The sequence below is a fragment of the Zalophus californianus genome, chromosome 7, assembly GCF_009762305.2.
Source record: "Zalophus californianus isolate mZalCal1 chromosome 7, mZalCal1.pri.v2, whole genome shotgun sequence".
Classification (NCBI taxonomy): Eukaryota; Metazoa; Chordata; class Mammalia; order Carnivora; family Otariidae; genus Zalophus; species Zalophus californianus.
In genome coordinates this window covers 99,424,632-99,449,307 of record NC_045601.1, presented here as the reverse complement: position 1 = coordinate 99,449,307, position 24,676 = coordinate 99,424,632, and the positions used below count along the sequence as shown (strand labels likewise).

At 40.5% G+C, this 24,676-nt stretch overlaps 1 protein-coding gene across 6 annotated transcripts in view; it reads right to left on the bottom strand.

Moving 5' to 3' along the window:
• PKHD1 (PKHD1 ciliary IPT domain containing fibrocystin/polyductin) overlaps positions 1 to 24,676 on the bottom strand; it is a 471,355-nt gene that overhangs the window by 260,472 nt on the left and 186,207 nt on the right. For all 6 annotated transcript variants that reach the window (XM_027602298.2, XM_027602301.2, XM_027602300.2 and 3 more), the window contains 6 exons: positions 19,588 to 19,798; positions 19,047 to 19,204; positions 16,564 to 16,755; positions 13,572 to 13,697; positions 11,390 to 11,446; positions 10,899 to 11,029 (listed from right to left, as the gene is read on the bottom strand). In XM_027602298.2, coding sequence (XP_027458099.2) covers positions 10,899 to 11,029; positions 11,390 to 11,446; positions 13,572 to 13,697; positions 16,564 to 16,755; positions 19,047 to 19,204; positions 19,588 to 19,798 — 875 coding nt within the window. The remainder of the gene's footprint in view (positions 1 to 10,898; positions 11,030 to 11,389; positions 11,447 to 13,571; positions 13,698 to 16,563; positions 16,756 to 19,046; positions 19,205 to 19,587; positions 19,799 to 24,676) is intronic.

The window sequence follows — 24,676 nt, the reverse complement described above, 5'->3', positions numbered from 1 at the left end:
TTTCCAAAGGCCTTGTCTCCAGGGTTTTTCCACGCACTATCCTAAACAGGAGTCTGGTCATGGGAAATTTCCAGTGCCTACATAAACATGGGATACTCTAGAGCTCTGGAAGCGAACAGTCCCCTGCTGTTTGAGGGCAAAGACTTTCCAGCCTGAGGTTGACATAGGTTATGTCTACCAAAAAGATGGAGCCATGGAGCCTCTAGACAGATAGCAAGAAATCTCCATAAACAGAGTCACAGACTCAGATGCTGGAGAGTCGAGGGAAGACAGCCTGGAAATGGAATGCTCTAAATGCCACAGGTGAGGCATAGAAGAACCACCACCAATCTGTTTTTCAAAAGCATGGCAAAGGCCTACCTACGGAGTGTTCAGAGGAATACCATGAGTTCCTCAGACACTCAAACAGGAATAGCATTCTTGAATATCCTATCCCTAGCAAGAAGACACAAAGCACAGGTTTTGCTTCTCAGAGAAACTGTCCCTGGCTTGGCTCAGCTGCAGCCCGGGGCCGGGAGGCAGATAGACCACTTATGCTTATGAAAGCTACAAAGGAATATCACACTTGAAATCCCCTTCTACTGTGCAGGGTTGAAGATGAGTGAACTGTCGAGGTGGATGACAAGAAGCCAGGGTGAATTCCATGCAGGGGCAGAGCATTTGGTCCTAGGCTCTGGACCAGGGCAGCTGGGAATAACATGTCACCATAAATCACTGCAGACACTTAGGGATCAACTCTTTCTTCCATGCCTGCCTGCCAAGCTAGAGACTTCAAGGTCAGACTCCTGTATATGAGCGAAAGCGTCTAGGCCCTCAGAAGCGGCTGCCCAACCACTAGGATTAAGTCACCTTCTTCAGGTCCAAATAAGGGCTTTAGTTCAGTTAATAGTTTTGTCCCAATGTCAACGTCCTGGTTTTGATATTGCTATGGTGATGGTTGATATGGTGATAGTTATGGTTATGGTGTTACTGAGGGATATGGCAATGGTTATGGTGATGGTATCACTGGGAGGCACTGACGGAAGTGCCCATAGGGACTCTTGGTTATGCTTTTGCAACTTCTTCTAAGTCTAAAATTATTTCAAAATCAAAAACTTAAGAGGCGGAGCAAGATGGCAGAGGAGTAGGAGACCTAGATTTCGTCTGGTCTCAGGAATTCAGCTGAATAGGGATCAAACCATTCTGAACACCTACGAACTCAACAGGAGATCGAAGAGGAGAGTAGCAACAACTCTCTGAACAGAGAAGCGACCACTTACTGGAAGGTAGGACGTGCGGAGAAGTGAATCCGAGGCGATATTCGGGAGGATAGACGGCGAGGGAGGGGCCTCGCCGGCCGCTTCTGGCAAGTGATAGAGCCGCGGAGCACAAAATCAGAACTGTTAGAAGTCGGCTCCGCTGAGGGACGTCGCTGCAGTGACTAAGCAGGGGGTGGAATCCTCCCGGGACAGTGTGGTCTCGGGACCCTTGGGGTCACAGAAAGACCAGGGGTGCCTGAGTGCGCAAGAGCTCCCAGGTATCGGAGCGGGGAAGCCGACTGCAGAGACGGAGCCGAGGCGCGGGCTCTCAGCTCGGGGTTGCCATAAACTGTGATCCGCGGCCCAGTTGGGCCACTGCTCCTCCAGCAGGGACCCAACAAGCAGCAGAGCCGGGGAGACTCCCCTTCCTTCCCGGGGAGGAGCGGTGCGGAAACGCACCGCAGGGATCTGTTGGGTTTGGAGACTCCACACGGGGTCGGGTGCCAGAGAGAAACGCTCGGTCACAGGCCGGGTGAGCACGGAGTGCGGCCGGAGACCAGGGAGACGGGAGTGACTGCTTTTCTCTGGGGGCGCACTGAGGAGCGGGGACCCGAGTTCTCAGCTCCTCCGGGTGGAGATTGGGAGCCCACCATTTTTGCCCTGGTCCTCCAAGGCTGTACCGAGAGCTTGCAGGGAACAAAAGCTCCTGAGATCGAACCCCAGCGGCTTGCTTAGCCCGGACCGACAAAGGCGGGGCAATTCAGCCTCCGGCAAAGACATTTCGGAACCCCGGCAACAGGCCCCTCCCCCAGAAGATCAGCACGAACAGCCAGCAAGCCAAGACCAAGTTTACTGATCAAGGAGAATGGGAGAACTCCAGCGCTAGGGGAATACTGCACATAGAATTCATGGCTTTTTTTTACCATGATTCATTAGTTCATCAAAGTTAATTTTTGTTACCTGTTTTTTTTTTCTTTTTCCCTTTTTCAACCAACATCTTATCAATCTCTTTTTAAAAAAAAAAAACATTTTTTATTTTTCATTTTTAGAGTCGTATTTTATCCCTTCATAGTAGTTACCCTTGTTTTTGGCATATATATATAAGTTGTTCTCCCTTTAATATTTTGAGATACAGTTTCTTCTAACAGATCAAAATATACCCTAAATCCCTAGCGTATGGCTCTGTTCTAGTCTCCTGCCTGATCACATTCTCTCCCTTTTTTCTTTTTTTTTTTCTTAAATCTTCTTCTTTCTTTTTTCAAACAACTTCTTATCTTATCAAGTCCTTTTATAAAATCTTTTACAATTTTCATCTTTACAGTCATCTTCCATCCCTTCATTGTATCAACCCTTATTTTGTACATATATGTCTTTCTTCCTTTAAAATTTTAGGAGGCACTTTTTTCTAACAGACCAAAATACACCCAAAATCTAGTGTGTGGCACTGATCTATGCACTAGCCTGATCATATTTGATCATATTCTGGTTTTTTTGTATTGTTCTGTTTTTGTTTTTATCTTTTTTTCTTTTTTTTTCTCTTTCTTTCTTCTTTCTTTCCCTTTCTTTTCCCCTGGTTTCAGGTCTTTTCTGATTTGTATACAGTATATTTGCTGGGGACGTTGTTAACCTGTTAGCATTTTGTTTTCTCATTCATCTATTCTCCTCTGGACAAAATGACAAGACGAAAAAAATCACCTCAGCAAAAAGAACAAGAGGTAGTACTGTCAGCCAGGGACCTACTCAATACGGACATTAGTACGATGTCGGACCTAGAGTTCAGAATCATGACTTTAAAGATACTAGCTGGGCTTGAAAAAAGCATGGAAGTTATTAGAGAAACCCTTTCTGGAGAAATAAAAGAACTAAAATCTAACCAAGTCAAAATCAAAAAGGCTATTGATGAGGTGCAATCAAAAATGGGGGCACTAGCTGCTAGGATAAATGAGGCAGAAGAGAGAATCAGTGATATAGAAGACCAAATGGTGGAAAATAAAGATGCTGAGAAAAAGAGAGAGAAACAACTACAGGATCATGAGGGCAGAATTCGAGAGATAAGTGATATGATAAGACGAAACAACATTAGAATAATTGGGATCCCAGAAGAAGAAGAAAGAGAGAGAGGGGCAGAAGGTATATTGGAGCAAATTATAGCAGAGAACTTCCCTAATGTGAGGAAGGAAACAGGCATCAAAATCCAGGAGGCACAGAGAACCCCTCTCAAAATCAATAATAATAGGTCAACACCCCGACATCTAATAGTAAAACTTACAAGTCTCAGACACAAAGAGAAAATCCTGAAAGCAGCTCGGGAGAAGAGATATGTAACCTACAATGGTAAAAATATTAGATTGGCAACAGACCTATCCACAGAGACCTGGCAGGCCAGAAAGGACTGGCAAGATATCTTCAGAGCACTAAACGAGAAAAATATGCAGCCAAGAATACTATATCCAGCTAGGCTGTCATTGAAAATAGAAGGAGAGATAAAAAGCTTCCAGAACAAACAAAAACTAAAGGAATTTGCAAACACGAAACCAGCCCTCCAAGAAATATTGAAAGGGGTCCTCTAAGCAAAGAGAGAGCCCAAAAGCAGCAAAGATCAGAAAGGAACACAGACAACATACAGTAACAGTCACCTTACAGGCAATACAATGGCACTAAATTCATACCTTTCAATAGTTACCCTGAATGTAAATGGGCTAAATGCCCCAATCAAAAGACACAGGCTATCAGATTGGATTAAAAAACAAGACCTATCAATATGCTGTCTGCAAGAGACTCATTTTAGACCCAAAGACACCCCCAGATTGAAAGTAAGGGGGTGGAAAACCATTTACCATGCTAATGGACACCGAAAGAAAGCTGAGGTGGCAATCCTTATATCAGACAAACTAGATTTTAAAACAAAGACTGTAATAAGAGATGAGGAAGGACACTATATCCTACTTAAAGGGTCTATCCAACAAGAAGATCTAACAATTGTAAATATCTATGCCCCGAACATGGGAGTAGCCAATTATATAAGCCAATTAATAACAAAAGCAAAGAAACACATGGACAACAATACAATAATAGTGGGGGACTTTAACACCCCCCTGACTGAAATGGACAGATCATCTAAGCAAAAGATCAACAAGGAAACAAAGACTTTAAATGACACACTGGACCAAATGGACTTTACAGACATATTCAGAACATTCCATCCCAAAGCAACGGAATACACATTCTTCTCTAGTGCCCATGGAACATTCTCCAGAATTGATCACATCCTAGGTCACAAATCAGGTCTCAACCAGTACCAAAAGATTGGGATCATTCCCTGCATATTTTCAGACCACAATGCTTTGAAACTAGAACTCAATCACAAGAGGAAAATCGGAAAGAACTCAAATACATGGAGGCTAAAGAGCATCCTACTAAAGAATGAATGGGTCAACCAGGAAATTAAAGAAGAATTAAAAAAAATTCATGGAAACCAATGAAAATGAAAACACAACTGTCCAAAATCTTTGGGATACAGCAAAGGCAGTCCTGAGAGGAAAGTATATAGCAATACAAGCCTTTCTCAAGAAACAAGAAAGGTCTCAAATACACAACCTAACCCTACACCTAAAGGAGCTGGAGAAAGAACAGCAAATAAAGCCTAAACCCAGCAGGAGAAGAGAAATAATAAAGATCAGAGCAGAAATCAATGAACTAGAAACCAAAAGAACAGTAGAACAGATCAACGAAACTAGGAGCTGGTTCTTTGAAAGAATTAACAAGATTGATAAACCCCTGGCCAGACTGATCAAAAAGAAAAGAGAAATGACCCAAATCAACAAACTCATGAATGAAAGAGGAGAGTTCACAACCAACACCAAAGAAATACAAACAATTATAAGAACATATTATGAGCAACTCTATGCCAGCAAATTAGATAACCTGGAAGAAATGGGGGCATTCCTAGAGATGTATCAACTACCAGAATTGAACCAGGAAGAAATAGAAAACCTGAACAGACCTATAACCACTAAGGAAATTGAAGCAGTCATCAAAAATCTCCCAAGAAACAAAAGCCCAGGGCCAGATGGCTTCCCAGGGGAATTCTACCAGACATTTAAAGAAGAATTAATACCTATTCTCCTGAAACTGTTCCAAAAAATAGAAATGGAAGGAAAACTTCCAAATTCATTTTATGAGGCCACCATTACCTTGATCCCAAAACCAGACAAAGACCCCATCCAAAAGGAGAATTACAGACCAATATCCTTGATGAACATGGATGCAAAAATCCTCACCAAAATACTAGCCAATAGGATCCAACAGTACATTAAAAGGATTATTCACCACGACCAAGTGGGATTTATCCTTGGGCTGCAAGGCTGGTTCAACATCCGCAAATCAATCAACGTGATACAATACATTAACAAAAGAAAGAACAAGAATCATATGATCCTCTCAATAGATGCAGAAAAAGCATTTGACAAAGTACAGCATCCTTTCTTGATCAAAACTCTTCAGAGTATAGGGATAGAGGGTACCTACCTCAATATCATAAAACCATCTACGAAAAACCTACAGCGAATATCATTCTCAATGGGGAAAAGCTGAGAGCTTTTCCCCTAAGGTCAGGAACACGGCAGGGATGTCCACTCTCACCACTGCTATTCAACATAGTATTAGAAGTCCTAGCCACAGCAATCAGACAACAAAAAGAAATCAAAGGCATCCAAATCGGCAAAGAGGAAGTCAAACTCTCACTCTTTGCAGATGATATGATACTGTATGTGGAAAACCCAAAAGACTCCACCCCAAAACTGCTAGAACTCATACAGGAATTCAGTCAAGTAGCAGGCTATAAAATCAATGCACAGAAATCAGTGGCATTCCTATACACCAACAACAAGACAGAAGAGAGACAAATCAAGGAGTCGATCCCATTTACAATTGCACCCAAAACCATAAGATACCTAGGAATAAATTTAATCAAAGAGGCAAAGGATCTGTACTCAGAAAACTATAAAATACTCAGGAAAGAAATTGAAGAAGACACAAAGAAATGGAAAAACGTTCCATGCTCATGGATTGGGAGAACCAACATTGTGAAGATGTCAATGCTACCTAGAGCAATCTACACATTCAATGCAATCCCCATCAAAATACCATCCACTTTTTTCAAAGAAATGGAACAAATAATCCTAAAATTTGTATGGAACCAGAAGAGACCCCCGAATAGCCAGAGGAATATTGAAAAAGAAAAGCAAAGCTGGTGGCATCACAATTCAGGACTTCCAGCTCTATTACAAAGCTGTCATCATCAAGACAGTATGGTACTGGCACAAAAACAGACACATAGATCAATGGAACAGAATCGAGAGCCCAGAAATGGACCCTCAACTCTATGGTCAACTTATCTTTGACAAAGCAGGAAAGAATGTCCAATGGAAAGAAGACAGTCTCTTCAACAAATGGTGTTCGGAAAATTGGACAGCCACATGCAGAAGAATGAAACTGGACCATTTCCTTACACCACACACAAAAATAGACTCCAAATGGTTGAAAGACCTAAACGTGAGACAGGAGTCCATCAAAATCTTAAAGGAGAACACAGGTAGCAACCTCGTCGACCTCAGCCACAGCAACTTCTTCCTAGAAACATCGCCAAAGGCACGGGAAGCCAGGGCAAAAATGAACTATTGGGATTTCATCAAGATAAAAAGCTTTTGCACAGCAAAAGAAACAGTCCACAAAACCAAAAGACAACCGACAGAATGGGAGAAAATATTTGCAAATGACATATCCGATAAAGGGCTAGTATCCAAAATCTATAAAGAACTTATCAAACTCAACACCCAAAGAACAAATAATCCAATCAAGAAATGGGCAGAAGACAGGAACAGACATTTTTCCAAAGAACACATCCAAATGGCCAACGGGCACATGAAAAAGTGCTCCACATCGCTCGGCATCAGGGAAATCCAAATCCAAACCTCAATGAGATACCACCTCACACCAGTCAGAATGGCTAAAATTAACAAGTCAGGAAACGACAGATGTTGGCTGGGATGTGGAGAAAGGGGAACCCTCCTACACTGTTGGTGGGAATGCAAGCTGGTGCAACCACTCTGGAAAACAGTATGGAGGTTCCTCAAACAGTTGAAATTAGAGCTACCATTCGATCCAGCAATTGCACTACTGGGTATTTACCCCAAAGATACAAATGTAGGGACCCGAAGTGGTAGGTGCACCCCAATGTTTATAGCAGCAATGTCCACAATAGCCAAACTGTGGAAAGAGCCAAGATGTCCATTGACAGATGAATGGATAAAGAAGAGGTGGTATATATACACAATGGAATATTATGCAGCCATCAAAAGGAATGAGATCTTGCCATTTACAACGACATGGATGGAACTGGAGGGTGTTATGCTGAGTGAAATAAGTCAATCAGAGAAAGACATATGACCTCACTGATATGAGGAATTCTTAATCTCAGGAACAAACTGAGTGTTACTGGAATGGTTGGGGGTGGGAGGGATGGGGTGGCTGGGTGATAGACATTGGGGAGGGTATGTGCTACGGTGAGCGCTGTGAATTGTGCAAGACTGTTGAATCACAGATCTGTACTTCTGAAACAAATAACGCAACATATTTTAAGAAAAAAAAAAAGAAGAAGATAGCAGGAGAGGAAGAATGAAGGGGAGTAAGTCAGAGGGGGAGACGAACCATGAGAGATGATGGACTCTGAAAAACAAACTGAGGGTTCTAGAGGGGAGGAGGGTAGGGGGATGGGTTAGCCTGGTGATGGGTATTAAAGAGGGCACGTTCTGCATGGAGCACTGGGTGTTATGAACAAACAATGAATTATGGAACACTACATCAAAAACAAATGATGTAATATATGGTGATTAACATAACAATAAAAAAATTTAAAAAAAATCAAAAACTTAAGAAAACAAAAATGAAAAATCCCAATAAATCACACAAATGGAGTGACTTTTAAAAAATATTTTGCCAGACTGCAAGAAAACTTCAGAACAAGGCAGAAGCAAAGGTTACAAAAACTGAGCACACCCAAGACTTGACTGCCTTCCATTTAGTGGTAGTTTGACTCTGAACCACTCACATAGCAGGACATAGAAGCCACCACCCAAACAGTTCCTCGGAATACAAGAACGTCTCTCTCCTGAATACCAGAAATACCCTGGAAGAGAGCAGGTTTTTCTCTCACATCTCCTCATGTTCCACAAATCACACACACGTATCATTGTTATCATAGCTTCCTTATCATCCTTTTGGAACGAAGGCGTATTTCTAAAATATATTTTTCAAAGTACTCTGTGTATCACCCACATAGGATACATTTAATAAACTTGAACTTAGTGTTTGCTCAATAACTGAAATGACCTTCATTGTCCCTCAGGGTCAAGAGAAGTTCATAAATTTTAGGTTTTGTCATATACACCAGTTATCACCTATGTCTTTAGCAGTGATACATTCTAAACAAAAGGATACAAAAGAGACAGCATAGCAGAACAGTGACATGCAGCTAAAAAAAACTAGAGTGCATTGTGCAATATTTAACCCTGAGAGTTAAGTCCCATGGGATTTAAATGCTGCCTCAGATAAACATCTTATTTTTCAGTCATCAAAATGATTGTAGGATCTTGGAATCTATTCTTTACTTTTCTCTTTCCTCCCTCCATTCTTTGATTATGGAATCATACTTTCGTTCATTCATTCATACATTCATTCATTATATTCAATTAATTCTTACTGAGCAACTACTATGTTTCAGATACTGTGGTAGGGTCTAAAAGCCTAATAAGCTAATGAAAAGACAACTACAGAATTTTAAGATCATCGAAGATGAAAATGTCAGGAATACACCTAATGAATATGTTTAATGAATCGGTACTACCAGCTTAAACTAAAGCCTCATTCTCAAAACATATACTTTGTATTTTTTTTCACTTTTGTAAAGTGGATATAAGAGGAAAAAGTAAATGAAATCGAGATAGAAAGCATCTAATGGGAAACAAAGAGCTTGCTTTAGACTCAGTTTTGTCCTTGCTGACTTGGTACTATTCACAGGTCAGTCTGCAAAAGCTCAGGTGACCTATCAGCTTTTTAGATGGCCCCCTGGTCCCCTGCACCTATAGTCAACTCAATTACGCCAGTAGACAAGAGGCCAGGACCTGTGGCCACACTGCAGTGGGCTACCCAGTGAAGCAAAGTCAGATGGACAGTACCCCTGGCATACAACGCAGCATTTAGATACATTCCAGCCTCAGGCAGGAAGATGAACTGGACAAGGCTGAGGACTTACTTTCCTCTAGATATTTCAATGTAGTCAAGGCTGTCTGAGAAAGCATACAAAAACAGAGTTCCTTAGGCTCCAGAGCTGTGGGAATAACTGTGGAACAAGCCCCATCATTCCCAACACATTAAATGCTGCTCTTGTTGTTCTGGGTCTGGAGTTTGGTTTCCTTCAGTCTAAAGCAGTTCAGCTTCCTTTCCTCACTGGCATATTAGCTGCCCCTATTAGGCACCAAAAATGGTGTGTAAGTGCTGTGCTTGGAATAAGTGTAATTAAGAGTCTGGAGGAAGGTTGAGGAGATAACCATGACTTTTATTAGGGGTTACTCAGCTGAAGATAATTAAAAACAGATGATCAGAAAGAGACGTTCATTCTCTCAGTTCCTCAGAAATCTGGCATAATTGCCATGATACAAGAAATGTTCAGACTAGTGTCCCGGAAGACTGAGGCCCTTAACCCTTTGGTAGATGATCCATAGGATAGACTCATTAAAAGCAGAAACTAAATGGCCTTCCCACTATTCTGATGTAACTCTTCAATCACAGATCTATGGTTAAACTGTACTCTAAAAAATTAACTTCTTAAGGTGTTCAGAGAGAAATTTACTAAGGAAAAGTAATGTTAAGTTATACTAAATAATGGGATAAAAAAGGCCATCAGAGTGTGCTTTATTTGTTCTGGAATCTGACATGATCTCATATACGTCATGACTTTGCTGACCCCTAGTTCTTTTTTTTTTTTTTTTTAAGATTTTATTTATCTATTTCAGAGAGAGAGAGAGAGAGAGAGCATGCACAAGCATGAGAAAGGGGAGACGGAGAAGCAGGCTCCCCACTGAGCAGGGAGCCCAACATGGGGCTCGATCCCAGGACCCTGCGATCATGACCTTAGCCGAAGGCAGATGCTTAACTGACTGAGCCACCCAGGCGCCCTGATCCCGAGTTCTGAATACCCTTAAAGGGCAACAATATGACCACATTTATAGAGTAAGATAATGAAGACTTAATAAGTAATTATTATTGGAATTGAGACAAAAATCAGCAACCACAACAGACAGCTCAGGAAGATATTATAGTTTGCGTTAATCTCAAGGACCAGAAAATAATCAATATCTACTTTGTTTTGCTACAGGTAGCTAGATATTGCTTCAAAGAGTATTCATAGGAATTTCTGAGAGAATGATTACGTTTATTCTAAAGCACTTGTTTAGCATAAAATCATAAAGTTGTTTTTCAGTACCAGTGTACCACAAGTAAACATTTCATACCATCCTACAGCTGCTGCCCCTCCAAACAACTTTTGGAGTGAATTGGATGGCCTCTCCGCTCTGACCTTCCTAGTGGAGCTACAGGTCTTACCTCTACAACGTTGGTGGGATTGCAGATATAGATACCAGATGGTGTCAACATTTCAGGACTGGAGAGTCCCTCGGTGCCAGAAACACTGATGATCACATTGTTTCTTATTATATTTCCCTGTTCTGACCAGTCTAATTTAAGAAAAGATAAATCAAACCCAGAGGAGCCACAAACATAATTAAAATTTACATACCTCGACAGTCTTGCTTCTACTAGTACACATTACAGCTTACGTCATGCATACATGAATATATATATTTAGAAAACATTTAGTATGTCCCACAAATTTAAGATAACTAACATTTTGCCATCAGATCTGTCCGTAAAATACATGACAACTTAAGTGGAGTGCAACTCGATTTAAAACCAATTTCATGGAACACTACATCAAAAACTAATGATGTACTGTATGGTGATTAATCTAACATAACATAAGATAAATAAATAAATAAATAAATATATAAATAAATAAAACCAATTTACATACTTACCAATTTTTTTTTCAGGAGTCGCCTCCCAAGAGATATATTTTATGTTCATGTCTGTACCTGAGAACAAAGGTCGTTACTTCACGCATTTCATGCCACCCAGGAAAATGAGAGATACAGCAATGCTATTTCTTCTTCTGGGTATGGCTTATTTAAATTTGTGTGTGTGTTTTTAATTTATCGACCAGACAAAGAGTATATAGATTATATGGGCTTTTTAGTTCTAGAGTATTCTAGTGAATCAGAAGTTCATTTTAAACAGAATAAAGAACAAAGAAACAGAGGTACTGTTTTACTTCTTAGGAAGAGTCTAAGTGACTGTCTCCATAGTCAAATGCCACATATGCATGTGTCCGCTCCAGCCCCTTCCCTAGCTGTTCAAATTGGCCACCAACTATCCGCAGTGGTCTGGAATAGAAGAGAATAAAAGATCATGGGCCCTGCTACAGAGACCGATTAGCCACGTATGGGGCAGCAGTAAAGAACAGTCCCATGGACCCTTCTCTTTATTAGGTATTTCAGTATATGAGTTTCCCATGTCATTTCATAAACTGTGTTTACAAACCCATTTTGCATGAAATTAAGTACTTTATCTATAATGCACTAATAAACAAATATTCTAATTTCATCACCTGCAGTATAATAGATGTCAAGAGCTTCCAATTCAAAATAAGCACTAAAGGCGAAATTCCTCCTTCAGGTTTGTTTCCTCGCCTAGTTAATGTCTATTCCATATAATCGTTTTCGGCTAAATTAATATTGTTAGGGTACCTTCCTGAATTTCTGCTCCAGGTTTTGGCAAACTTTTCCCTTACACAGACAAAAGTAAGAATAAACAAAGTCAATCTCCACCTGTTAGTTTAACTGACCTGACGCTGTTCTTTTCCAATCAAAAGATTTTCCTGCACCTGATTGCCATGATTGTCCTTAGTTCTTTGTCTTCTAGAGCTGGAGTTTGTTTTAAAGCAAGTTTATATGATCCATATTTTCTCACTAAACAGTTTCCCTCTCAGAATTAGGACCTTTATAGCTTTTTTTCTCAACAGATCATTCTTAAATGAAACACACACATGTTCCCACTGATGGTATCACAGAATTAATTTAAATATGAAACACTATTTAACAAATATAGTCTGACTTTCGTTGAAAACCTCTGATTTGCTTTTGTATTGCAATATATTCAAAGACCTTTTGTTCATTAATTCATTCATTTCTTTCAACAGATATACCTACAAAGGACTAGTTAATGTGCTAAATGCTAAGGAAACAATGTTCACATGAAATCTGGTGGTACAAACAGACATTAATCAGATGATCAGAAACATGATATGTAATTTTAAATCAATAAATAATGACTGATCCTCAAGGAGCTTAAACACAGGGACTTGACTTGGGGGTGTGGGGGAGAGAGCTTTTCAGGAGGAGAGCAAGCAGTATGAATAGAGGGAAAGAGTTTGTGCAAAAGCCTTGAGGGAAAAAGAAATGTGGTCTTTTGAAAGAATTAAAACAGTTCAGTGTAGCTAGAGTACAAAGGAATAGAAAAAGAGCAAGACAAGTTCACAAACATTAATAGAGACAAAATCACTGAGGGAGACTTCTAAGCCAGGTTAAGGATTTAGGATTGTATTCTAATAGCAATAAGAAATTCTTAAAGAGTTTTAAGGATGGGAGTGATATGATGCAATCTGCGTTTTTTAGGGATAATTCTGGGTTCTGTAAGGGGAATGAACTTTAGGAGAAAAAAGTGTATACAAGTGGCCAAGCAGAAGATTCTGAAACATGAGCTTCTTTAGCAAGCCACAGGAGAAACTAAGTACAGAATTCAGAATTTTTAACTTCCTGTCCAACATCAAGGCTTAACACTTCATGAGACTGGACAGAGATTTATTTATGTGACTTTAAATTATGGTGAAAATTGCTGACAGTAAATGTGAAAACCTCCCATTTCATATTTATTAAACTGAATTGAAATGTCACCTTTAAAAGATCAGTTTCCTCTTGATACAGTTGAGGAAGCTAATTAGTGTTGGGTAAATTTAAATTCAGAATTTTAAACTATGGCCTATTTCCAATGATCAGAGGCTAAAAGTTTTACAGATTGGGAATTCAAATTTTGGGGAAATTCCTCTTGAAAAACTATTTGTCCTACTCAAGAATGCCGAAATTAAACAAGTTCATCACTTACCTACCAGCAGTGCATGGCCTAAAATATTGTAGAATACATTACTGTCCACCTTCAGGCCCAAGGTCCTTGACATGCTGAGGCCTCTACTGAAGGAGCTCCACACTGTGCAACCCTGTACATAGGAATCTGAAGAGGAAAGAGTAAGTCAAACATTTGAAGTGAATCTTGAAGGCTCCTTAGATTCTGTTGATCATTTCCAAAGCAAACTGTAATATAACTGAGAACATTCCCCCCACAATAATGAAACTCAGGAAATGAGGAGTTGGAAAAAGGAATCAAATCAAGAAAATGGGCAACTCAGGCCAATGCACCTCAAAGATACCAAGGATAAGCAAGGTGGAATCCAAGAGTCAGGTGCTAGAAAGAAAACCATCTGAGAAAGAGACAGTATGGCCAAACCACCAAAGAATTCATGGCTGTCAGGATTTCCAATTGGCCACCATCTTTGCTATCCTCATCACGATATGGCAGACAGTAGATAAGAGAAGTCAAGGACAATGTGAAGAGTACTCTTGAAGGACCAAACCATGAACTTTGAAAATCACATCTTCCATGTGGAGATACAGTCATCATTTCTTCAGGCTGTGACATAATTTTTTTTAACTTGCCAGGCAATTATATCCTTGGCCCAAGACAGCCAGAGATTCTTATTCAAAATGCAAGCAAAGCCAGAGGTTGACCTGAGGATCATGATTTTCACATTTGAATGTGGTAGGTTGATGAAAGTGAAAGGCAAGTACCTCTACTATGCTAAAAGAAATTGACACTTAGGAAAATCATTACCCTGGCTCCATGGGCATATTTTAAAACCCCCCTCCATGATGTTATGTCAACTGGATCAGTCAATAAATAAATATTTACTGTGTATCAACTATATATTTCAGGAATTGGGCAAACAAAACTAAGTAAATTCTGCCCTTGTGTATCTTCATTCTGGTGTAGGAAACTTACATTAAAATAATAATGGATAATTAAATGATAAATCCTGATAAAGGAGTTTTATATTATTTCCAGGTAGTGAGAGATATTATATAAATATCAAATGTTTGAAGTACTGAAAAAATTACTTTGGTTTATGGAATAATTTGACTTTTAAATTGGAGCTATCCAGAAAATTCTCAATGACAATGTCACTACAGACACTGAGCCTCCACATTCTCCTAGATCTCAGCTCCTCTGGTACCAGATACCCTCACCAATTAGTTAGGTGACAATATTACTCACCAATAAGTTAACCCATCCATACCCACCTCTGTAGGAAACACTGCCTGCTGCAGACTTTTCCTGACTCCAGTGTAGGCTTGCGCATCCGAACAATCAATAAGCACTGATGTGTTTTTGGCGCTATTATGGGCGGAATTCAGGGATTTACCTATAAAAGTAGCAAAGATTCCAACACCCTCTAACTCTAGTGTCTAGGGGCAATTGGCCACACAGGGTACAAGAGCCTTCAGGGCATGAAACAATAAGAGATTCTTTGGCAAGCATGACAGAAGTTTCTAACCCCTCCCAGGAAAGACAATCGCATTTTAACAGAGACCTACAGGGGTAAGGTATGAATTCCGTGCTTTTCAAACTTTTTAAAGCACTGAATCCTTTCCAACTAAAACTAAATTAAAAAAAAAAATAGATAAAAGTGTAGTTATTCTGAAGCAGGTTGGAGGAGACAGATAGACTTTTGAGCAAAGAAGGACTTTGATTACATTTAATCGATATAACTCATATGTGACTTCTACCCTGACTGATACTGGAACTTGTCCCACATCAAACTTTATGCAGCAGTGTAAGCACCAGGAGACCAAAGAACCAGGGAGTAGGGTACAAAGATACTGATCGTTCCAATGTGCTAGGGAAGGAGCCACGTTAGGAAACATCTCCCTAAATGAATGTCAAAAATAAATAATGTGGAGAAGATCTGGAAAATTAGGATAGACATCCTTGGTTGTGCAGATTATTTGAGGTGAGCAAAAAAATGCTGCAGGTGCCAGGATTCTGTCCTCGAGGATCTCAAGGATTACTTTGTCATTGCCTGCTGAATTTCTAACATCTCTCTAGACCCGCTTGAACCACCAAGTATGTCCTGATACTTTCTGTCAGACATCACCCCCAGAGCACCACCCCTTTTCAGGAAGGCAAAGCTTGAATGTGTGGGTGTTGGAGACGCTGGGAGTGGGGAGGGTGATTCAGAAAGGGAGCTGCTATCCTCATTACCTAGCATCTCTGGTTCTCTGCATGTCGGCATCCGGTATTGGGTTTTTGCCCTGGATGCTCCTACGTCTCTCCAACTTTGGTTTTAGAACCTTTATCTACATCCGGTCATATTCTTCTTTTCTGGTTCTGATCTTGTTTTTCACCTAGTTGTTCTCACCTGCATTTGATGTTTCCTGCTCCCTTCCGGTATCTTTAGCTCTGGCCAAGATCTGCACACTCTGCCTGCTCAATGTGCCCAGGAGAAATACCTGGTTCTCAGCCCATTCTCCCCCATTTTCCCAGGTAGAAGACTCCTCTGAGGTAGGACAACTTCGTATGGAAATGCTCTCTGCTGTGCTGGGCTCTCATAGCACTGATTATTTATACTATTCAATATCCGTTTACCCGCAATCACAAAGCTAGTAAATGACAGAAGCAGGATTCAAAACAGATTTGTGTGGCTCACTCCATGTCTGCTGTACCTATAGTGATGTTTCCCACAGTGTATTCCTTAGACTACTTGCTCCAGAATCACAAGGCTTGCTTTTAAAAATTCAGATTGCGAGGCCTACCTTAGACCAGAATTTGTCAGGGCAGAGTCTATAACCCTAAATTTTAGCGAGCGCCCCAAATAATTTTTGTTAGGCATACTAAAATTGGAGAACCACAGATCTAGAGTATAAATTATCTACCTTTGAACCCCCCATGTCCCCACCTGTCACCTATCATGACCCTTGCATGTATAGCCTTGAACATGGAAGAAGAGAGAAAAATGAGAAGTCATAGGCCTGGACCTGCTTACCTCTCATAGCTCCCACCAGAGTCAGGGAGCTCAGATGCTCACGGAAGGCTTGCCCCAACACCCGAAACTGCACTCCCTTCAACTGGACCTGGCTGGGCTCCTCTGGGAAAGACTGAACAATGACTCTGGCCCCCAGATCCCTGGATCCCAACATCTTCTCACTCTTGGAATATAAACAGTCCTGCAAATTCCCTGAAACACAGAATGAAGTCGGGGGGACCTGAAGCATGTGCAACGTGCTTCTAGACAAATCATCTGGTATGAAATTTACTGTCAGCACAAGGGACAAACCATTATTGTTTGTTTCATTTAATAATCTTATTTCCCTTTTACTTTGATTCTCCTCTTTGGATTATTAATTAAAACATCTGATAACTGGGACATGATGTTGCCTTCACTCTATTATTTCCAGAAGCCCCCAAATCAATCACCTTAATTACTGTCACAAAGAGGCTGACTATAACCTACAAAACCAACTTAAATAGATGCTTATTTCAATCCAAAAGATCCCCTGGAGGGAGTGTGCAATAAAATGACCTTCTCGTGGTTGATAATTGTAGGGAAAAAATGTGAGCACTGAATGTAATCACAGCTCTTTTTAGTCTTAAGTTGTCCAGTGGAGTTTCCCCCCTTTATTTTGCTGCTTTGTAGTTTGGGGACATGGCAATAAAGCCACTGCAGAAATGGCAAAGGGCTCCAGAGAAGCAGCTGAGCAGCATCCTCCCCACCCTCACCCCCAACACCACCTTCCCAGCCAGTTCCCTAGGGAGGACAACAAACTGAACAACTCTAATACACTCAGTTACCATTGCATCAAAGTGTTGTGACCTCAAGATCCAGGACACTTTCTGTGGACACATGGCATTTGGTGGTATGAACTAACCTCAGAATGGATAAGAAATCATCTTCTAAATTAGTTCTTTATTATCCATGTTAATAAATCAAAATGCCACAAATATAAAATGATGTATCATTCCACAGTGAATAATTCACAGTAAATCTGCTAACACCCAGGAAGAAATATATAAGAGGTAAATAAAGAGGTGTGTCATATTTGTATGCTTTATCACAATTTTGATTATTTCTGCCAGTGATCCATAATATTTTGAGTGGCCAGGCCTCATATTATTTATTTGGCTATCTCATTTCCACACTTCAGTCCCATACAAAGAAAGGGCGAGTGATATGTTATTTTTTTTAAGGAATGTCTATTTTGATTTTTTTTTTTTGAGAATTTTGTAATAACATTTAAGAGTTGTGATGAAATCAGGGATTTTTCCAGTAGGAGCCAACAGATTTGCAACGGCCCAGACCTAGAAGCATGGGCTCCCTAGCAGCACAATCAAATGCAGCATTTTAGACAATATGATCTGAGAATACCTGTATGAGAACTACCGAGACAGTCTGAATACAGTGCAGTTCCCATTTCAGCAAAATTGTTAAATTTGGCAATCACTGGATTCTAACCCACAGTATCCAAACCTTTTTCAGAATGGCATGTTTGTGAGCTAAGTGACTGGGTGGTGGAGGGTAGAATCAAGGTCCCTCTCACCCAACCACATCCCAACATGACACCCACATGCATCTATATGTAGACACGACTCCAAACCTTTAACTCCAGCCATGACATTTCTGCCAGGCTCCAGACACTCACAGGCACCTCTACGCAGGTCCCGGCTTGGCATCTATCCCGACATATACAAAATTAAAGTCATGATCTGTAGCCTCCCATTCCAAAAGCTGTTCTTCTTGCCATCTCACTAAATAGCCTCATCATCCATCCAGAGCTCATGCCTGGGAGTCATCCTTGACACCCACACCATCCTAAACCAAAGTTGACAAATGATATCTTCACAACATGTGAAAGCCTCATAATCTACAGCCTGGGAAACTAAAACATAACCTACTAAACTAACCATCCCTGAAATAGATGTTTAATAGGCACATCAGTGTGATTCAGTGCCTGTTATTCTTCTAGAAGATAAATTGACTTTTTCAACCACTTACTTAAAGTATGTGGTAGTTCACTCAGAAAACAAACTCTAAAAGTAGGGGTGAGGTGGGGGGGCACAAGAGCCCCATCAGTCTAATCAGTAAGAATGTTCTGCCTGGGTCTATGACTCTGGCATTAAATTGTTTTCCTGAGAATTTTAGAAGGGGATTGGAATCAGAGTTAAGACTTCCTTATAAATTTCCTTGGAAATTCAATCTGACTCTCCGGATTTAATTATTTAACAGGATTTTTTTTTTCCCCAGAGAAATAATTTCACAAGTGGAAACTCGTTTACCTCATTTACAAGGTCGTGGAAGGCAAGAGACGAAATGACAATTTATCAAGAGCATTCTGAAAACTAAAGAATAATATGGACATGCAAAGGTTAAGGGTTTATTCCATTTTGAAGGAAGTCGACATTACTACATATTGTTTGACAGGAAGAACATTCTTTTTCACTCATTGACTTTCCAGCAAAATACTTCTCTACCTTCTGAAGCACAGGCCTCCTGGCATGAAGCAAGGTGCTTCATCCTCTCAGCAGTGAGATTTCCTTGTATGGTGACACTCCTGCTGAGCAGCACTACCATGACTTTTAAAACATGGCGTTCTCCAGCCACCCAATTCTCTGTGAAGTTGTGAGAATATCTGAAGAAAAAACACATGGAAAACACTCATCTGAAGATATTACTCCAAATCTGACTAAAATAGTAAGCCACTAGATTAGCATAATTCTCCTTTGGGAGTCTGTTTCTTTACAAACTCAGGTACAGAAGAGTTAACTATGGGCACAAGTGTGTGAGAATTAGGTGCACTGCACCGTAAGACGAAGTTCTAGAGTCTTACAGGAAAAACTTATTCAAGAAGTCTGAATCTTTCAAACATTTTGTGCTTTGTAATTTTCTCATCAACACATCTAGCATTACTTAATGTCAAAAGACATCATGGAAAGACAAGCAAGTGTCCAGATGCCAACACAGTTAAGACCTCATCTGCTTCTGTCGAAACGGAGCCAAGCTGACATTCAGTACCTCAAGGGTGACCTCAGATGGAGGTCTGTATTGTGCACAGCTTCCACAGTGACAAGCTCTTCCGTGGGTTTGACACCTTCAACACCTATTCCACCAATGATGACAACTTCATCCCCAGGGCGCCAGTCCACGGCATCCTCCAGAGCCAACACTGTGTCCTGGGCTGAGGTAGCTGCTCGAAGATGGGTGACAGTTACTTCTGGGAGCAAACCTAAAGCCAAGTGAGGAAAGCTTGCCTTGAGACATTTTAATAGTTCACATGAGTTTGATGTTATTCAGCCAAAGAATTCTGTGAAGGAAGAGTCTGGGAAAGCAAGCTTCAGGCTTGATGAGCACCAATGCTTTTACTTTTTTTTTTTTTTTTTTTTTTGGATATTACTTTTCTCATCTGTGACATGTTGCAATAAAAAATAATGCAGGATTGAACATGGCAGGGGGTAAAAAGTACAGGAATTGGAGGCAGGCTCAACTGACAATCGAATCAGTTTTGCCGTGTTCTAACCAAGGGTAATATACTCAAGGATAGGCTCTGGTTTCCTTCCCCACAGAGTGGTAAGAGGATTAAATGAGAAAACTATGAAACATCTAGGTTGGACCTTGCACGTAATAGATCTAAAACATATTTTAGTCTTTTCCTTCCCAGCATCACACTGTTTTGAGAATGAAATTTTACCACCTCTTTCTTACGCCAAATAAAAACAAGTGGCTATGAGAGTCTCTGATATAAAAGTTCATAACAAATCTCTAACCTGAAGACTTCAGCTCAGTTTACAGATAGGGTTAGTAGAATACAGAATCAAAATTACCTTGGATTGGTTGTCCTAAGGCTTGATGTATTAAATGATCCCTTCAAACTCTAAAGTGTGTGTGTGTCCAAGATGGCTTTGCTAAGCAAAGCTGAAGACGGGGGAACTTGAGATTCTAGATATCTTGGTTTGTATCAGGGTCCGGCTCATCCATCTGATCCTCCCCATGCCAGGATGCTACTCCTTAACTATCAAAGATTCAAGAAGGCAGTCTGTCTCCCAGTTTACTCTGGCCTTTCCCAACAAGGGTCAAGGCAAAAACTTTTTTCAAGCCATTATCTGAAGCAATATTTCAGAAAGCACATGGCTTACTCCCAACTCCTTCTTCTTTCCTCAGTACATTTCCTTCCTCCTTTGCAATAGATCATAATTTACCTTTAGCCCACAGCAACTTACTGTCCTCCCTTGTTGCACTAAAGTAAAGTAATAATACTTGAATCTCCAACTACAGAGGTAGCCAACAATAAATCATTTTCAAATTATTTTAAACTTCCCTCTTTATTTATGTGTCTGTGTGTGCATGGGCACTTGTACCAATAATGTTGTTCTAGGCTTAGAAAGGTCCCTAGGTTAATGATGTAATTTCTGAAGTTTACTTGGGCAATAATTTTATCTTGAAATAATTTACAGAGTTCAAAATTTCTAATTATAGGGCAGGTGGAAATTAAGACATAAATCATGCCAAAAGAAAATAATTTTAATTTTATTCCTTGTTTGTATGTTTTAACCTTTGGGAAAAATAAAATAAAATAAAGTCTCTTTATATGTATATGCATACATATGCTAATTTCTGTGATCCATTTTTGAATGTCTATATGGAAAATTTTCTACCAAGCATAGAAAATGTTTATCAAAGACAAAAATGCTCTTAAACTCTGTGATCAATTGTGCACAATACTAAGTCAATATGCAAAAAACACCTACTCTGCACCTACCAACATGCAAACTTCAGGTAGCAGAACCAAGAGTAGGGACAAAAAGGTATTTCTCAACTACTCATTCTTATAATAGTCAAGTCAGAATGAATGAAAAAAAATCACAGAGAATCTTTGAAGTGCATTTTTAACTATTAACATAAACATATGTCCTTTCAATTGTTGACAGAGCTTTTAGAAAGCAGTAAAATCATCTCATAACTTATGCACTCTCATGGCAAAATAACACCTGTCTATGTGTATGACCAAAGCATCAAGCTTGGATGTTTCAACAGTGCCTGCGTCGTATTTCCAGCTACATGGTGGATATTGACATTTGGAAGAGCTACTGTTATCTCACACTCACAAATGTCAAAATAATTGTAATATCACCTGAGCTAGACCCTCTGCAAACACCTTTTTCTCTTCTGACCATTCTGCCTTATTCTTTTTTTTAAACTTTGCTAAGTTATTTTAGTTACATTCCTTCTTTGTTTATAACCTGCCGTATCTGCCTACAATACTCAGTAACAAAGCCCCAAATTCCCTTCCTGACTTTCAAGACTCTCCATAATCTGACTCTACTTGATGGTCTTTGACTCTGTAATAAACTCTCTATTCCAGGAAGCCCAGTCTGTTTACCTCTTCTCATTTGACGGGATCATTCCTTCCTCTATCCCTTCACCCATTTTACCCCTTCCACCTGCGTGCCTTGCCTGCCTTCCATCATCTATTCTTCCAAAATGCAGCTCAAGCCCCACTTCTTCCATTGGATTTCAGGGAGCACTTCAGCCCATGCTGATGTCCACTTCCTCCTATAGACCTTGTAGCGATGTGGAGCTTGTACTTGAGCAAAAGATCTGTTTATATCTGGGATTTGGGCATGCCCAGTTTGCGGCTAGACTGTGGGCCATTTGTTTGAGTTGCTTTGCATGGGAGGAGAAGCTTACACAAAGGAGCAGAGAGAAAAATAGAGGATGACTGTCTCACATATAGGCCCTTTTTCCTGGGCCCCTGGACCCGCAACTGAACCTGAGAAAAGGACCAGAAGGAATTCTCCAGATGGCTTTTGCACCTGAAGCTCCTCTGCCTGGAACTCTAGCACTAACTCACTCTGCCTCAGTCTTCAGAATGATGTTCAGTTTGGTTCCTTGGAGAAGCCTCCAAGACCTCCCAAATGGGCCCAACCTTGTGTTATAATCTGTCCCATCACCATGTTCTTCTCCTTTCTAGCACTCAACACACTTCAATTTGATCTCTTACTGTAATTCTGTCTGTCTCCCCTACTGCACAAGACAGTAGGAACTATACCTACATTTCCTCACCATCACAGCACCAATGCCTATCATGGGGTTTAGCATATAATGGGTGTTCAATAGATGTGTACTGAATGAGGAAAATCATGACTGAGACATGGAGAAATAAGCACTCCAATGTTCTGGTGTCCAGGTGATCAGGTGGAACCCCAAGTGGCCAAGAGAGATGGTCACCACACTTCATCATGGGACACAATACTCCCACATGGCAGGGTTTGACCAACTGGGTAGCAGTGAAAGCCTGCCCACTCAGCACCCACGCTTTCAGTACCCTCATGGCAGGTACTAGCAGCAGGGACAGCACCTTCCTGAATGGAGGACAATGACCAAGGAAACCCAAAGAGGAGGTAAAGTGGATGAAAGAAGCCTCATGGTGACAGCAACAAACAGATTAGTTGATGAACTCACATGACATTTGTCATGATGACACCTATCACAAGCAGGCAGGAGTGCTGAAAAATGCTGGAGATTCTGTGAGAGTTGGGGGCGAGGGGGAGGGAAATACATTTTTTGTTGTCACTGCTGAAATACACACAGGCTGAGAAGGCTTGGCGGGGGGGAGGGGGTGGCAGCCGTGCTGAGGAGGCAAGCTATGTAACCTATAGTCAGTACCATATATTTCAGTACTAAATTATTCCGTAATTATCACAGTGCCTATGGCTTATCTCCTACCTCAACATTTACTACCTGAATGCATGGCCACTTTATATGTTCCCTTTATATATGTCACAATTCCTAACCCAGTCCTGGGCTCACAATTAGCATTCAACTCATAAGGATTTAAATTAACTATTTTAAATACTGTCTTCTGCACATTCACTTGCAAAATCCCATCAAATATATGCCTAGGAACGTCTGGGTGGCTCAGTCTGTTAAGTATCTGCCTTGGGCTCAGGTCATGATCCCAGGGTCCTGGGATCGAGTCCCGCATCGGGCTCCCTGCTCAGCAGGGAGCCTGCTTCTCCCTCTGCCTGCCGCCCCCTTGCTTGTGCTCTCTCTCTCTCTCTCTGTGACAAATAAATAAAAAAATCTTTAAAAAAAGATATATGCCTAAATAAATATATAATATCCAATATGCTTAAAAGCAGAACAAACAACACAAACATTAAGAACTTAGAATAAACCCAACCTACGCTAAGTAGCTTCACTTGAAGTAAGAACTGTTTGTTTTTTCTTGTTGTTTTTCTTTTGACAGATTAAACAGATTAGGAAACTGAAATGCTTCAGGGACAATATTTGACAGTCATGAGACATCAGGTCTGAGTTCTGAAACCAGGGCTTCTGAGTCCAGAACCAAAGAACTGGACACATAATCGAATTGCTGGCCTCTGGAAATAACTCTAAATTAACTGTACCCAGATAGTTTTGATACTCAAAAAATTATTTTCCTTACTTCATAAATGTTATTTAAATGCCTCACAAGGCAAACCAGCCAGCTTCTGTGATGAAGAAAGCGTTACCCGACTGTAAACGTGAGTCATTTCACTTCAAGAACTCAGAAAACCCAAGTTGGGCACCTCTCTTCCTTTCTCTACCACACATCAAAAAACATAAAAATACAGTTTAAAAAGCTCAATAACTGGGTGCCTGGGTGGCTCAGTCGGTTAAGCGACTGCCTTCGGCTCAGGTCATGATCCTGGACTCCCTGGATCGAGTCCCACATCAGGCTCCCTGCTCGGCAGGGAGTCTGCTTCTCCCTCTGACCCTCTTCCCTCTCGTGCTCTCTATCTCTCATTCTCTCTCTCTCAAATAAATAAATAAAATCTTAAAAAAAATAAAAAAATAAAAAGCTCAATAACTTATGAAAATGTTCAAATGAAAAGGGTTCAGCTCTTAATGTGTAATTTAATACAATGTTTAACCACTTTGGGCTTTCAACATTGACCTGTTAACCAACAAACTATTCATTTACTCCCACTAATGACTTCGACTCATAATTGTATTTCCTACAAATTATTGTCCAAGCATTTCAGTGCCATTCATCCATAATTGCACAGTTCCAGAGAACCATCTTACCAAATGGGCACGGAGAGAAAGAAAATAATCTTTGTGG